The sequence below is a fragment of the Galeopterus variegatus genome, unplaced genomic scaffold, assembly GCF_000696425.1.
Source record: "Galeopterus variegatus unplaced genomic scaffold, G_variegatus-3.0.2 Scaffold1883, whole genome shotgun sequence".
Lineage (NCBI taxonomy): Eukaryota > Metazoa > Chordata > Mammalia > Dermoptera > Cynocephalidae > Galeopterus > Galeopterus variegatus.
This window is the reverse complement of record NW_007727994.1, coordinates 91030-103847: the sequence shown is the minus strand read 5'-3', so window position 1 is coordinate 103847 and position 12818 is coordinate 91030. Positions and strand designations below refer to the sequence as shown.

Here is a 12818-nt window from a genome sequence, read left to right as displayed (position 1 = left end):
CGCTCAGCCAGTGAGCAGGAGCCGGTCTGTATGTGGGATCCGAACCCTCGGACGGGAGCGCCGCCGCGCTTCCCAAGCGGCGCACTATCCAGTGCGCCACTGGGCCGGCCCTAAAACGTGATTTTGAAAAATAAAGCAATTGTTTGAAATTAGAATAAATATTGAAGGTTTTTAGATATTACTGAGGGCTTTTAGTTCTGGGTAGATGTGGATTTGTTGATAAGATGTGATTAGTTGAAATTCCTTTAAAAATAATCTACACCAGTACAGTCCAACAGAACTTCCTGGTATAATGGAAATGTTTTGTACATCCTTACTATCCACTACTGTAGCTACTAGCGACTTGTGTCTATTGAGCATTTGAGATGTGGCTAATGTGATTGAGGAACTGCATTTTTTTTAAAATGTAAAAAGCCTTAACTTTTTAATTACAACTCAGTTTCCTTTATTTTTATAATAGGATTAGTTTTTAGAACTGTTTCATGTTTACAGAAAATTGAGAAGCTAGTACAGTTTCTCCTGTTATTAACATCTTCAGTCTAATGCTATTCCTATTTCGGCTTCCTCTTTCTCTGGTTTTTAACATCTTAGATTCCTGTGGTACCTTGTTGTAATTAATGAACCAACATTGATACATTGTTATTAAATAAAGTCCATTGTTTATTCACATTTCCTTAGTTTTACCTAGTATCTTTTTCTGTTCCAGGATCCCATCCAGGATACCATATTGCATTTAGTCATGTATCTTTAGTCTCATCTTGGCTTTGACAGTTTCTCTGACTTCTTTTATTTTTGATGACCTTGACAAGTTTGAGGAGTACTGGTCAAGTATTTTGTAGACTGCTTCTCTATTAGAATTTGTGTGATGTTTTTCTAATGATTAGACTGGGATTATGGGCTTTTGGGAGGAAGATCACAGAGGTAAAGTGCCATTTTCATCACATCATATAAAGAGCACTTATCGTCAGCATGATTTATCACTGTTCATGTTGGCCTTGATACCTGGTTGACCTTGATCCCTCGTCAGGTGTGTGCACTGTAAAGTTACTCTCCTTGCTCCCCTTGAGGAACTGAATTTTAAGTTTTAGTTTTTTTTTTTTTTGTCCTTTTTGAGACCGGCTGCACCGTGCTCAGCCAGTGAGTGCTGTGAGCACACCGGTCATCCCTATATAGGATCTGAACCCGCGGCAGGAGCGCTGCTGCACTCCCAGTGCCGCACTCTCCCGAGTGCGCCACGGGCTCGGCCCATAAGTTTTAGTTAATTTTGATTAATTAACTTAATATAGCCACATGTGGCTAATGGGTACTGTATTGGACAGCAGAGTTCTAGACAGTGTTCCTCAGTTTAAGTTTTATCAAAAACTTTAACATCTACTTTAATAGATTTAAAGAAAGGTGATTTAACATAAAAGAAATGTAAAGTCTTAGTCTTAGAATTCATTGCTTTTTGGAGGGGCAGTCTACTTACTTTCAGTAGGTTTATTCTGCCTTTAAAATTAACGTTTTTGAGATATAATTAACATATAATAAAAGTACATTTATTTTAAGTACATGCATATTAAGTGTGCATTTTAATAAACCTTGACAAGCGTGTACAGTTGTGTAACCATCACAACAGTCGAGATAACATAACATTTTCATCACCCCCAGAAGTTTCCTCCAGCTTTTTTGCAGTAATTTCCCCACCCCCCACCACTAATCTATTTTCAGTGACTAGATTAATTTTGCCTCTTCTAGAATTTCATATAAATGGAATCATTCAATATGTATTCTTTTTGGGTCTGTCTTCTTTTGCTTAATGTAATACCTATGATTCATCCGTGTTGCTGCACGTATCAGTAGTTTGTTTGTTTTTTTTTCCTTTTTGTCTTTTTTACTGACCGGCAACGGGATCGCAACCCTCGGTGTCGCGCCCATACAGGGGACCGGCAACGGGATCGCAACCCTCGGTGTTGCGCGCACTCCACGCTCAGCCAGTGAGCGGGAACCGGTCTCCACATGGGATCCGAACCCTCGGCAGGAGCGCCGCCCCGCTCCCAAGCGGCGCACTATCCAGTGCGCCACCAGGCCGGCCCAGTAGTTTGTTTTTTAATGCCAAGAATATTCCAAGGTATGATTATTGCACTATTTGTTTATGTCTTCATCTGTGGATGAACATTTGGGTTGTTCTAGATTTTGGGCTATTAGGAATAAAGCCGGCCTTAGTTTCATCCATGGGTAATAATTCTGAATTGTACTGGGTTGCAGTATTTATCACAACACTGTACTAGGAATTCCTGTCAGGAGGAGGAGAAAAGCCAGCAGAGCATCTATAATTTTTTTGAAGATATGCTATCAAAAGGGTAATTCACATAGAAATAAATAGTGTTTTGCAGTGTTTCATGTATAATGTGTGGGCCAGGTAGATGTAGACACTTCCTTGGACTTACGTTGACTTTCTAGAAAAGAAGTTCTTTGTTAATTCCTTAGGTTAAATGTTTAGTAATAAAGTGAATAATTGAAGCCTAATTTTACTTCATGAAGTTTGTCATCAATAAATGTGTAAACAGATCCTTTAAAAAAAATTACTCAATATTGTTTGCATGTTTAGTAATGAGATCTGATATTGTCAGATGAGATGGGTGTACAAGGAAAGTGTTTCCTACAATAATAGATGGGAGAATTTCCTTTTATTTTTGTACCTTAAAATTGTTTTTTAAACTGAGTTAATGTGGAAAAGAATGTTAACATTCTATGACATGTGTTGAGGTTGTAGAAATACTTCACACAGGTCAGGCAAAGACTTTGTGATAATTAAAATATATTTTGTTATAAAGTAATTAAAGAATATTTTTGCAAGTTATGAAAATAGAGGAAAAATCATTAGTCTCACCTCACTATTTCCTCATCCTGTGTTCTTTGTCTTTTTTTTGACATGTGTAATTACACTCTAGTGTGTAAATGTTGTTATACCTGTATTCTATTGAGTGAATATGCCAATTTAACAAGATTGCTTCTAGTCTTTTACTATTGTAAGTGTAATTTAATGGCTCCCTCTCATGTTTGGACTTTTCCTGTTCATCTTTTTACTTAGTTCTTTTGTGCTGTTTGGAAAAAAATGTATTCTGAGACCTATATTTGGTTAGCCTAGGGACTGAGTTTTGCTTCATTTGAATGTAGACCTCTTCGTGGTCTTAATGAGTTGACAGATTTGTAGATTATTATTTTTTTGACAGCTGGCTGGTATGGGAACCTGAACCCTGTTGATTATTTCATCAATGTAATGGTGTAAGTTTTTTTTTTTAAGCCAGAATTTAAGTAGGGAATGAATTTAATGTTATCATAAGACTTGCATTTAAAATAGTTTTGCTTCATGCCTAGTGAAATATTTTTAATTGTACTCTTTTTTTTCTAGCTGCACATTTATGGTTTAATTTAACCTTTTTAAGAATAATTGAGATGTAAAATACATTTTATAAGTATGCATACAATTCTGGGCCAGCTTGTGGCTCACTTCGGAGAGTGTGGTGCTGCTAACTAACACCAAGGGCACGGGTTCGGATTCCATATAGGGATGGCTGGTTCTCTCACTTCAGAGAGCACGGTGCTGACAACACCAAGTCAAGGGTTAAGATCCCCTTACCAGTCATCTTAAAAAAAAAAAAAAATGAGTACAATTCTGAAGTGTATAGTTCGATAAATTTTTGCATATGTATATACTTCTGTAATCACTGCTTCGATCAAAATAGTGAACATTTCCAGCACTTCAAAAGTTTCCCTCTTCTTCCTAGTCAGTAGCTCCCACTTCCCATGGTGATCACTTTTCTGACATCTGTAACCATTGATTATTTTATCTATTCTTGAACATCATATAAGAGCAGTCATACAGTATGTATTTTGTGACTGGCTTCTTTTGCTGAACGTGATGTCAAATTCATGCAATATCGTTGTATCAGTAGTTGGTTTTATTTCATTATATAAATATACTACAAATTCATTCACCTGTTGATGGATGTTTGCCTTGAGGGACACAATAGCCAAATGTCATTTTTTGGCCATTGTGAATAAAGCTACTATGACTCTTGTCTTTTAGAATTAGAAATATGCATTCATTTCCCAGTGGATTATGGGATCACAGTGTAGGCATATGTTTAAATTTAATGGATATTGATAAACTTGTTTGAAGTGGCTGACCTAATTTACACTAATGAAGTTACTAATCTTTGTTATCTTAATCTAGATCTGGTGAAGGTAAAAATAGCTGGCTGTTGGAGCAGGGACAGAACTATTAATTTATTTAGTATATGTGAAGAGTGCTAGGGGAGTAGGTCATTTTTATACTTTGGGGAAAGTGGAGATAGGGAATGTGGGCAGATTCAGGTTCCTTTGTGTTCATTTTCTTTTAGTCTTGTATGCAGACTATGCTGGACTCCATTGCAGATTTTACCATAGTTTTTTTCTGGGTGAGTTTTATACATCAAGGAAATAGAGATTTGCAGTAGCAGATAATTTTAATAAGAAAGGTTCCAGGGGTTTTCAGGGGAGTACAGACGATCCCCAACTTATGATGATTCAACTTAAGATTTTTCAACTTTAGTATGGTATGAAAGCAGTTATGTAGAAACTGTACTTTGCGTACCCCTACATCCATTCTATTTTTCGCTTACAGTGTAGTATTCAATAAATTACATGGAATATTAAACACTTTATTATACAATAGGCTTTGTGGGGGCTGGCTGGTTAGCTCAGTTGGTTAGAGAGTGGTGTTGTGACCCCAAGGTCAAGGGTTTGGATCCTTGTACCAGCCAGCTGTCCCCCCTGCCCCCCACCCCAGAAAAAAGGCTTTTGTTAGATGATTTTGCTAAACTGTAGGCTAATGTTAAATGTTCTGAGCACATTTAAAGTAGGCTAGGCTAAGCTATGATGTTTGGTAGGTTAGGAGTATTAAATGTTTTTGATTTATTAGGATATTTTCAACTTACAGTGGGTATATCCCATCATGAGTTGGAGCATGTGTATATATGTTTAGAATTGTTAGTAGAATAGTGGTGGTAACTAATCAATATACCAATACTTTTTCTGGGAAATAGTATTGGGAAACACTTTCAAAGTCAATCAAACTGGATTCTGATTCTGCGTCAGCTTCTTCTTGCTGTGTTTGTCCAGATGGGACTTAACACATTGATCTGGAGCTCCTTCATGTTGATAGTGATTGCCTGAGCTCAGGAGTTGTCTGGCACCCCTCTGTGCTGTGCCAGGTTGTGAGAAAATGGCAGACTAAAAGTGAAAGGCCAGACTCTACTTTTTCTTTGTTGCAAACCCAACAATAAGAAAGCTAGATTTCTTCTTTCTCTCCCCTTGTTTGAAAATGCACTCACATGCACACAGAGTGCTAAATGAGGCCCCAAAGAGGAGCTGAATAAACTAAAGACAAAGAAGCTAGGAAAACTATAGAAAAACATAGAGAGTAAAAGAATTATACTAGTAATCAGAGATAAGATAATTGATAGCAAGGGCTAAATTTAGCTCAGAGTTTCTTTAGAAGAAGGCCAGATTATGTCAATCACACAGTTGCAATTAATTGACAAAGACAGACTTCCTTGTATTAATTGTATTAGGACTACATTACACTACGTGAATTCACTTATAAGGAATTTTGAGTATTGGACAAGCTCTGAAATATCAGATATGTAGAGATATTTTCTCAGCTGTTTTTATGTCACCTCTCTTTAAAATTTGTGTATAGACCTTTATTTGAAATTCTTATCCTTAGAATTGGAATAGCTAAAGAAGAGAAAAGGCCAGAGGAGAGAGGTGAGAGCCTTATCTGTTCTGTCACATTTGCTTTCAGCATGAAAAAGATATGCTAATAGGGTGGTCTCAGAACTAACAATATTTTGCTCATATTTTCTCAGCAGCACTTTATGTCCTTTTGTGACTCCTTCCTGAAAGTTTTGAGTGCTTGCTCCTATTTTTCAGAGATGCCGGGACTAGTTCTCTCAGTTCTTGAGGCCTGTTAATTCCACTATTCCATGTGTTCCTGTCATCATTTGTCGTTCAGAATGGAAGTCCATCTGGTTATTCATTCTTTTTTGTCTCTAATCTTCATACCACTCAGAGTTTCTTCTTCCCTTGTCGCAATCTCTCATGGTTTCATTTCTTTCCAAGACTTTCTACTGAGTTCTCTGAATTACCATTTTTGTGTTAAAACCTCTCCATTGTGTTAAATTGTTCTTATGATGTTTTTCAGCCTTCTTAAGCTAACTGAAGCCCATCTTGCCCTGGTAATTTTACCTTCCCTTTAGCCCTTGGGGGTTACCATATATTTTCCTGCACCGTGATAGGTGTGGCAGGATCAGGGTCTTCAACTTCCTGTATTCACATGCCTCTTCTGTCCTTTACCAGGGTGACCGTTCACCCTGGTTTGCTCCTATTGTCTTTGTGTAGTTACTAATACCCTTCTCACACAAACGTTTTCTGGTTTAGATGATAGATTATACTAAGTCATCCTAACTAGCCATTATTCCTCCATCTTTGTGCAAAACTCCTCTCTGAAGTTCATGCTGTCTGACAATACAACTCTGCTCCCCTCATTATTAGCAAATATAAACCCTGTGGTCCCACCCTTTTATTCATTGTCTTCTCTACTGTCCTCTCTGCCATTATCCTGATGTGACTTTAGTACATGTAGTAATTTTCTCTAAAGAAATCATATTTTATCATGTGTCAGTTTAAGTAAACAACTGAGATTTTGTAAGTCCAATAGGGATAAAAGCATAAATATAGAAAGTTGTTTTTGCATTGTTTATAAAGGCAAAAAATTGGAAGTCATCCATTTCTTTCAAACATCATGCAGCTTTTAGAAGCCATGACCTAATCTACTTACCACAGGTTTGTTTGTGTAGATATATTGAGAAAAATGCATGTTTCAGAATAAGGTAGGATTCTAGTTTTGTAAAAGCCAGAAGGTAATCCTTCCCTCACCACATAATGATGGAAATTAATAGGAAGATTCGTATTATCTTTTAATTCTGTTTTTCCATGAACTTTTGAAGTACCCTAGTATATGTGAATATATGTTTGTCTCAATGTGGAGAGAGGTGTAGAGGGAAACACACTAGGCTGTTAACATGTTTTCCCCAGGAGATGGAAATGGAGGGGAGGTGAGAGTGATGATTAACTTACTGGAGGTTAATACGAGTTCCATTTTAGATACAGTGAACGTGGTGACAGCAGTGTATCCAGGGGAGAAAGCTAGTCATTCAGTTTGAGTTTAGGTGAAAGATTTGGGCTAGGGATTAACCATGTGCTGTTTCTCTTTCTTCCTGTATCCTTCTGTCCAATGTGTGCTGAGTCTTTGTTACTGTCTCTTAAGTTCGTCCCTTCTAGATTTCTGCCTTGGGGTAACCTCATTCAGTTTTTGGTTGTAACTATGGATTCACTTACAAATCTGTGTCTCCTTATCTTGATTCTACTACAGAGTTCAAGGTCTTTTGGACATCTCAGGCATCTCACATTCATTTTTTCCAAAATCAAACAGAGTGTTCTTCCTCTCAATTTGTTTTTCTATCTTCTACTTCCTTTTAAATTTTACGAGCATAATACAGATTCAAAAAGTACTCTACCCCCAAAATTGAATCTTATAGATTCCATTCCATTTCTGCATCCTCTGTTTTAGATTTTCCTTTCCAGAGGGAGCAGTGCTTTTAGAAATATTTTATGAAGTAGATATTTGAATGGATCCTGGTTTTGTACAGGCAATTCTAAGGGAGGCAGGATGGGATTCCAGGGGAAGGGAATGGCATGAGCAGAATCAAAAAAGAAGGAAAATGCAGTGGATAGTAGAAAGTTCTCATTGGCTTTGAGCCACAAGGCGGCATGGGTTGTCAGATTGTTGGGAACCTGAAATACTGGGAGTTTTGACCACATGCAGTAAGTTTGATTGAGTGATTTTTAAAGAGGGGTCTAGGTCATGACCAGAATAGAGCTTTCAGAAAATTGATCCCGAGGCCAAGTCAGGGAAGCAAATTAGAAAATTTTTTTTTGGCTGTTGGGTATGGGGATCTGAACCCTTGAAATTAGAAATTTTGTTGTAATAATCCAGATGTTCATTAATAAGAGTTTGGGCTATAGTGAAAGAAGAATGCAAGAAAAATCTTGAAGGAGGAGTTGACCAAATTTGAAACAAAATGACCGGATATGATGAATAGAGAAGAGTACTGGTTTTGGATGACTTGGGGGTGGGGTGGGGTGGGGTTAGAGCCTGGTTGACCAGTAAACTGTGAAAACAGTAGTGCCTTGATCAATTGTAAATAAATATCCAGGAGTAGCAGGCAGTTGAAAGTGCCACATTAGTCATGGGAGAAAAAAAAATCAAATTTCTAATTCATGGCAGGGGTGACCTCCCCTCCTGTGGGTAGCCATTTAAAAATTTTTCATTACTGTTGTTATAATGACACCCCACTCTCTGCATGCCCTCTTTGCTGCTCCATGATTTAGTGGTCAGAGTTCTACCAACAAGGTTAGTAGAGAACACCATTATAGATTTAAGAAGTTCAGGATACTATCTGAACAGTCTGTAGTTAAATAAATAAACCATGGGTACTCTGAGGAAAGTTAGAAAAGAGGAGAAAATTTTGGGAAATGCTGACTTAATAGGAGGAAAATAAATTATAGGAAAAAAATGTCAGGAAAGTGCTGACCACGGAAGAAATAGTTTCAAGAAAAGGCTGTCTACAGAGGCCGAATAGTATGGTAGAGTGCAATGTCCAGAGTCTGGTTCAAATCCTGAATCGCTTTATAAATTCAGGGCTATTTTCTTAAGATCACAAGTCTTCTAGGGATTAGAGCTGAAAACATTTGGCTAGGTAGGGTTTAAAATGGTGGTGAAACCTATGCTCGTTTCAGTATCTAACTACATCCTTAGAAAAGACTATTCAGAAATAAGGCACAGTTTCCATTCCAACAAATTTATAATTCAGAGGCATAGCGTAAGACAGTCTTTCCAGTATGTACCAATACATTAAACCTGGGCTCATTTAAATTGATTTGGAAAGAGCAATCTGGGGCGGGGAACTCAGAGTTAACAGTACTTTAAGTGCTTAGTTAGATTTGTTCAGTAGTCCTATCACTGAGATTTCCTGCTTCATTTATTTGTTTGTTTATTTTTGTTGTTTTGTTTTTGGCTGCTGGCATGGGGTTCTGAACCCTTGACTTTGGTGTTACCAACACTGTATTCTTTTTTTTTCCTTTTTGTCTTTTTTCGTGACCGGTAACGGGATTGCAACCCTTGGTGTCGCGCCCGTACCGCGACCGGCAACGGGATCGCAACCCTCGGTGTCGCGCCCGCACCGCGCTCAACCAGTGAGCGGACCGGTTTCTATATGGGATCCGAACCCTCGGCGGGAGCGCTGCCGCGCTCCCAAGTGCCGCACTCTACCGAGTGCACCATCGGGCCAGCCCACCAACACTGTATTCTAACCAACTGAGCTAACTGGTCAGCCCTGCCTGCTATATTGTTGTAAATAGGAATTTAAAAATTTCATCCTTGTGACTTTAATTGAAATGGGCAAAATCAAAACACACTCTCTAGCTATGTTTTTTGGCTTGGAATTCTGCATTTAATCTTGACTAATTGTATGGAGATATTTTTCTCTTCAATAGGTTTCTCCACACATAAAAATCTATTGTAAAAATACGGAAAAGAATGGCAGCGGAAACACAGACTCTGAACTTTGGGCCTGAATGGTGAGTTTTCAAAATCTCATCTTGTTCGATATTGGATGACTAGTACAGTAGTAAAGTAATTGTACAGGTGCCGGGTGATTTATAAATGTGCGTGTTTTTGAGACTATGCTTTATGTGCCTAGTTGAAAAGAATTGGCTAGTCCAGGGATAAATTATATTTGGTAAGTGACTGCATTTTATACTTTAAAATTTTTTTCTTATATATTATATAATGATAAGGGAATTAAAACTCCTCATAGATCTACCACCCTGGAAAATTATTTACTTTTTGTTTGAGTCCTTGTCTAGGCGCAGTTTTATTTAAGTGTAATTGTAATATTTTTGTGTTTTCTGCCACAGTGTTGTTTTGTGATTGCTATTTATAGAATCATTTGGAAAATAGTTTTTATTGAAGTATTATTTGAATTTTATTTTATTGATAGGCTAAGTAGGTGGTCCAGAATTATACTGGCTATTAGCAGTAGCTCATCTAGGATTGAGTTAGCATTTGCCATAATAACAACTAATTGACCTTTGAGTCTCTTACAGATGTGTTTGGACCCCGAATATGGAATTCTCATGGAATTTTGAGATCCATCACATTGTAGTGTGACTTTTCCCCCTCTTCTTCCTTTTCCCCCAAAGTTGGTGATTGAAGATCCTCTCTTCAGTGGAATGAATAATGATAGTTACTTTTTCCTTTCAAACCTTGAACAACCCCTGTGGTAATGTCAGAGGCAGTATCTAAAGTAGATAAATTAGATTAGAGTCTTAAACATTCCTTGATTGTTCAGGTGGTGGAGGTTTGCTAAATGGTGCAGACTTCCTGTAGTAACTCCCTATTTGAGGGCTTTTATTAACTTAACCCTATTATATACAGTTCTTTTTGAGTAATTCCAAAATTTTCTTAACCTTTAACTTTTTTTTTAACTTTGTGGACTGAGGAGAAATAACTATTTGAAGTTCGAAGAACTGATGTAACTCCTATACTTTGAGAGTTTATTTTGAAAATATTGACCTAAATAATGCTGCACCTGTTTTAGTTGTTTGGTTTTAAAAATAATTTTTTATTACCAAATCAATACATGTTTCTAGAAAAATTAGAAATTACAGGTAAGCTAGAAGATAAAATCACCATAATTTCACCATTCCTGATAACCACTGTAAATATCTTGGTGTATCTTTGCAGGTGGTTTTATATATGCTTATTTTTGTATGTGTATATTTATTTTCACAAAAATGGGATAATTCAATTTTGTAATCTGCTTTTAAAAAATCACCTAATCAAAAACATCTTTTTTATCAATAAATATTTTCTGTTCAATTAAATGGTTACATTGTATGGATGTACCATCATTTGTTTAACTAGTTTTTTAGTAACACATAGAGGCTATTCTGTTTTTCACTATTCTAAAAATATTTTTAATGAAAATTCTCATAGCTAAATCTTTATTCATACTATATTAACTTCTTTTACCAGGTGGATTTAAATTCAAATATTCTACTTTGTAAACTGTTTTGTGTGCAGCTCTTCTACCTTTATCTAGAATTTGTAACTGCTTTTCTTTTGTATTGATGTACCGTCATGTCTCTTTCTTTATAAACATTATTAAAGTCATTAGCTAATTTAAAGAAATGTTTTCCCCCAGCATCCTGCTGTTATAGGTTAAAGAAAATAAATAAATAAAGGCAACACCAGGAATTTAGCCAAAAAAAAGAAAAAAATCTGGTGCTATTCTAGAGTCAATACACATTTAGCTTGATGCCCTACATCATGGGTTGGCAAACTGTGGCCTGTGGGACTGTAAATAAAGTTTTTGTAAGTAAGTTTTATTGGAAGACAGCCACACACATTTGTTTCCATATTATCTGACTGCTATCATACTACAGAGGCAGGGTTGAGTAGTTGTATCAGAGGCCATGTAGTTTGCAGAGCTTAGATATTGCTTTCTGGCTCTTTACAGAAAAAGCTTGCTGGTCCCTGCCCTACACCATGGGTTCCCAAAGTCATCTCAGTGTGTCATTGACTCATGGCGTCTTACCCATCCTCTTTTTCTTTGGTACTCTGAAGTTGTGTTTGATGATCTCTGTTTTGATCAGCCCGGTGTTTTATACAAAATTTGAATTGAGGTAGCTTTAGGAGAGGGCAGTCATCAGTCGCACTCATAAATGGTAGCTTTACCTAATTGTTACCTCTGTTTCCTTGCAGGCATTAGAGTTTAGGGAACCTTCCCTTAGTCATCTGAAATGCTGATAAACTGAGGATTGTAGGTTTAAGTAGGCAAACTGCCTTATTTATACCATCTATCAAAATTCCTTCTGGCAAAGGGAGTATAAGAGGTCCTTAAGTAACCTAAATAACCTTGAGTTAGAAAGCTGCAGTATGAATAGAGGCTGTTGCCATGTTTTTCTTCATATAACCCTTAGGTTCATTGTGAAACTTGAGGTAAGGGGCTATGTCAGAGTACTTGAGAATCAAGGTTTAAAGTTGATTACATTGAATCAGAGTATAATTGTGAACAATACAGAAACATTTAGTGATATTCTGTTTACTAATGTGCTCATTTTTATAATGAGTAATGTAAAAAGAACATAATGTTCAATAAGAGGTGCATAAAATTAAGAGAATTATTTATACCTGGTTGCGGTTGTGAAGATGGGAGAGCTTTGAAAATTGTGGTAGGGACAGACCATGAATGGTTGTAAGCTTAGACTTTTTAAGGTCTGAGGAATTATTATCCTCATATTCAGAATAAAGAAATGCATTATATAGTCACCAAAGCAATTTAAAAGAGTGTGATAGATTTACGGGCTGGCCCGGTGGCGCACTGCTACAGTGCGCTGCTTGGGAAGCGCGGCAGGCGCTCCTGCCGAGGGTTCGGATCCCACATGCGGACCGGTTCCCGCTCACTGGCTGAGCGAGGCGTGGGAGCAACGCCGAGGGTTGCGATCCTGTTGCCGGTCCCGGTCCGGTGCGGGCGCGACACTGAGGGTTGCGATCCATTGCCAGACACGAAAAAAGACAAAAAGGAAAAAAAAAAAAAAAAACAAAAAAAAGGGGGATAGATTTTATAAGGGAGTAGCTATAAATCAAAAGTTACTTTAAGCCTTTT

At 37.3% G+C, this 12818-nt stretch overlaps 1 protein-coding gene across 3 annotated transcripts in view; it reads left to right on the top strand.

The window, feature by feature from the left end:
* Nucleotides 1-12818, top strand: part of GIGYF2 (GRB10 interacting GYF protein 2) — a 113859-nt gene that overhangs the window by 13097 nt on the left and 87944 nt on the right. For all 3 annotated transcript variants that reach the window (XM_008579427.1, XM_008579425.1, XM_008579426.1), the window contains exon 3: nt 9643-9726. In XM_008579427.1, the coding sequence (XP_008577649.1) occupies nt 9686-9726 (41 nt within the window). In that variant the 5' untranslated portion in view covers nt 9643-9685. The remainder of the gene's footprint in view (nt 1-9642; nt 9727-12818) is intronic.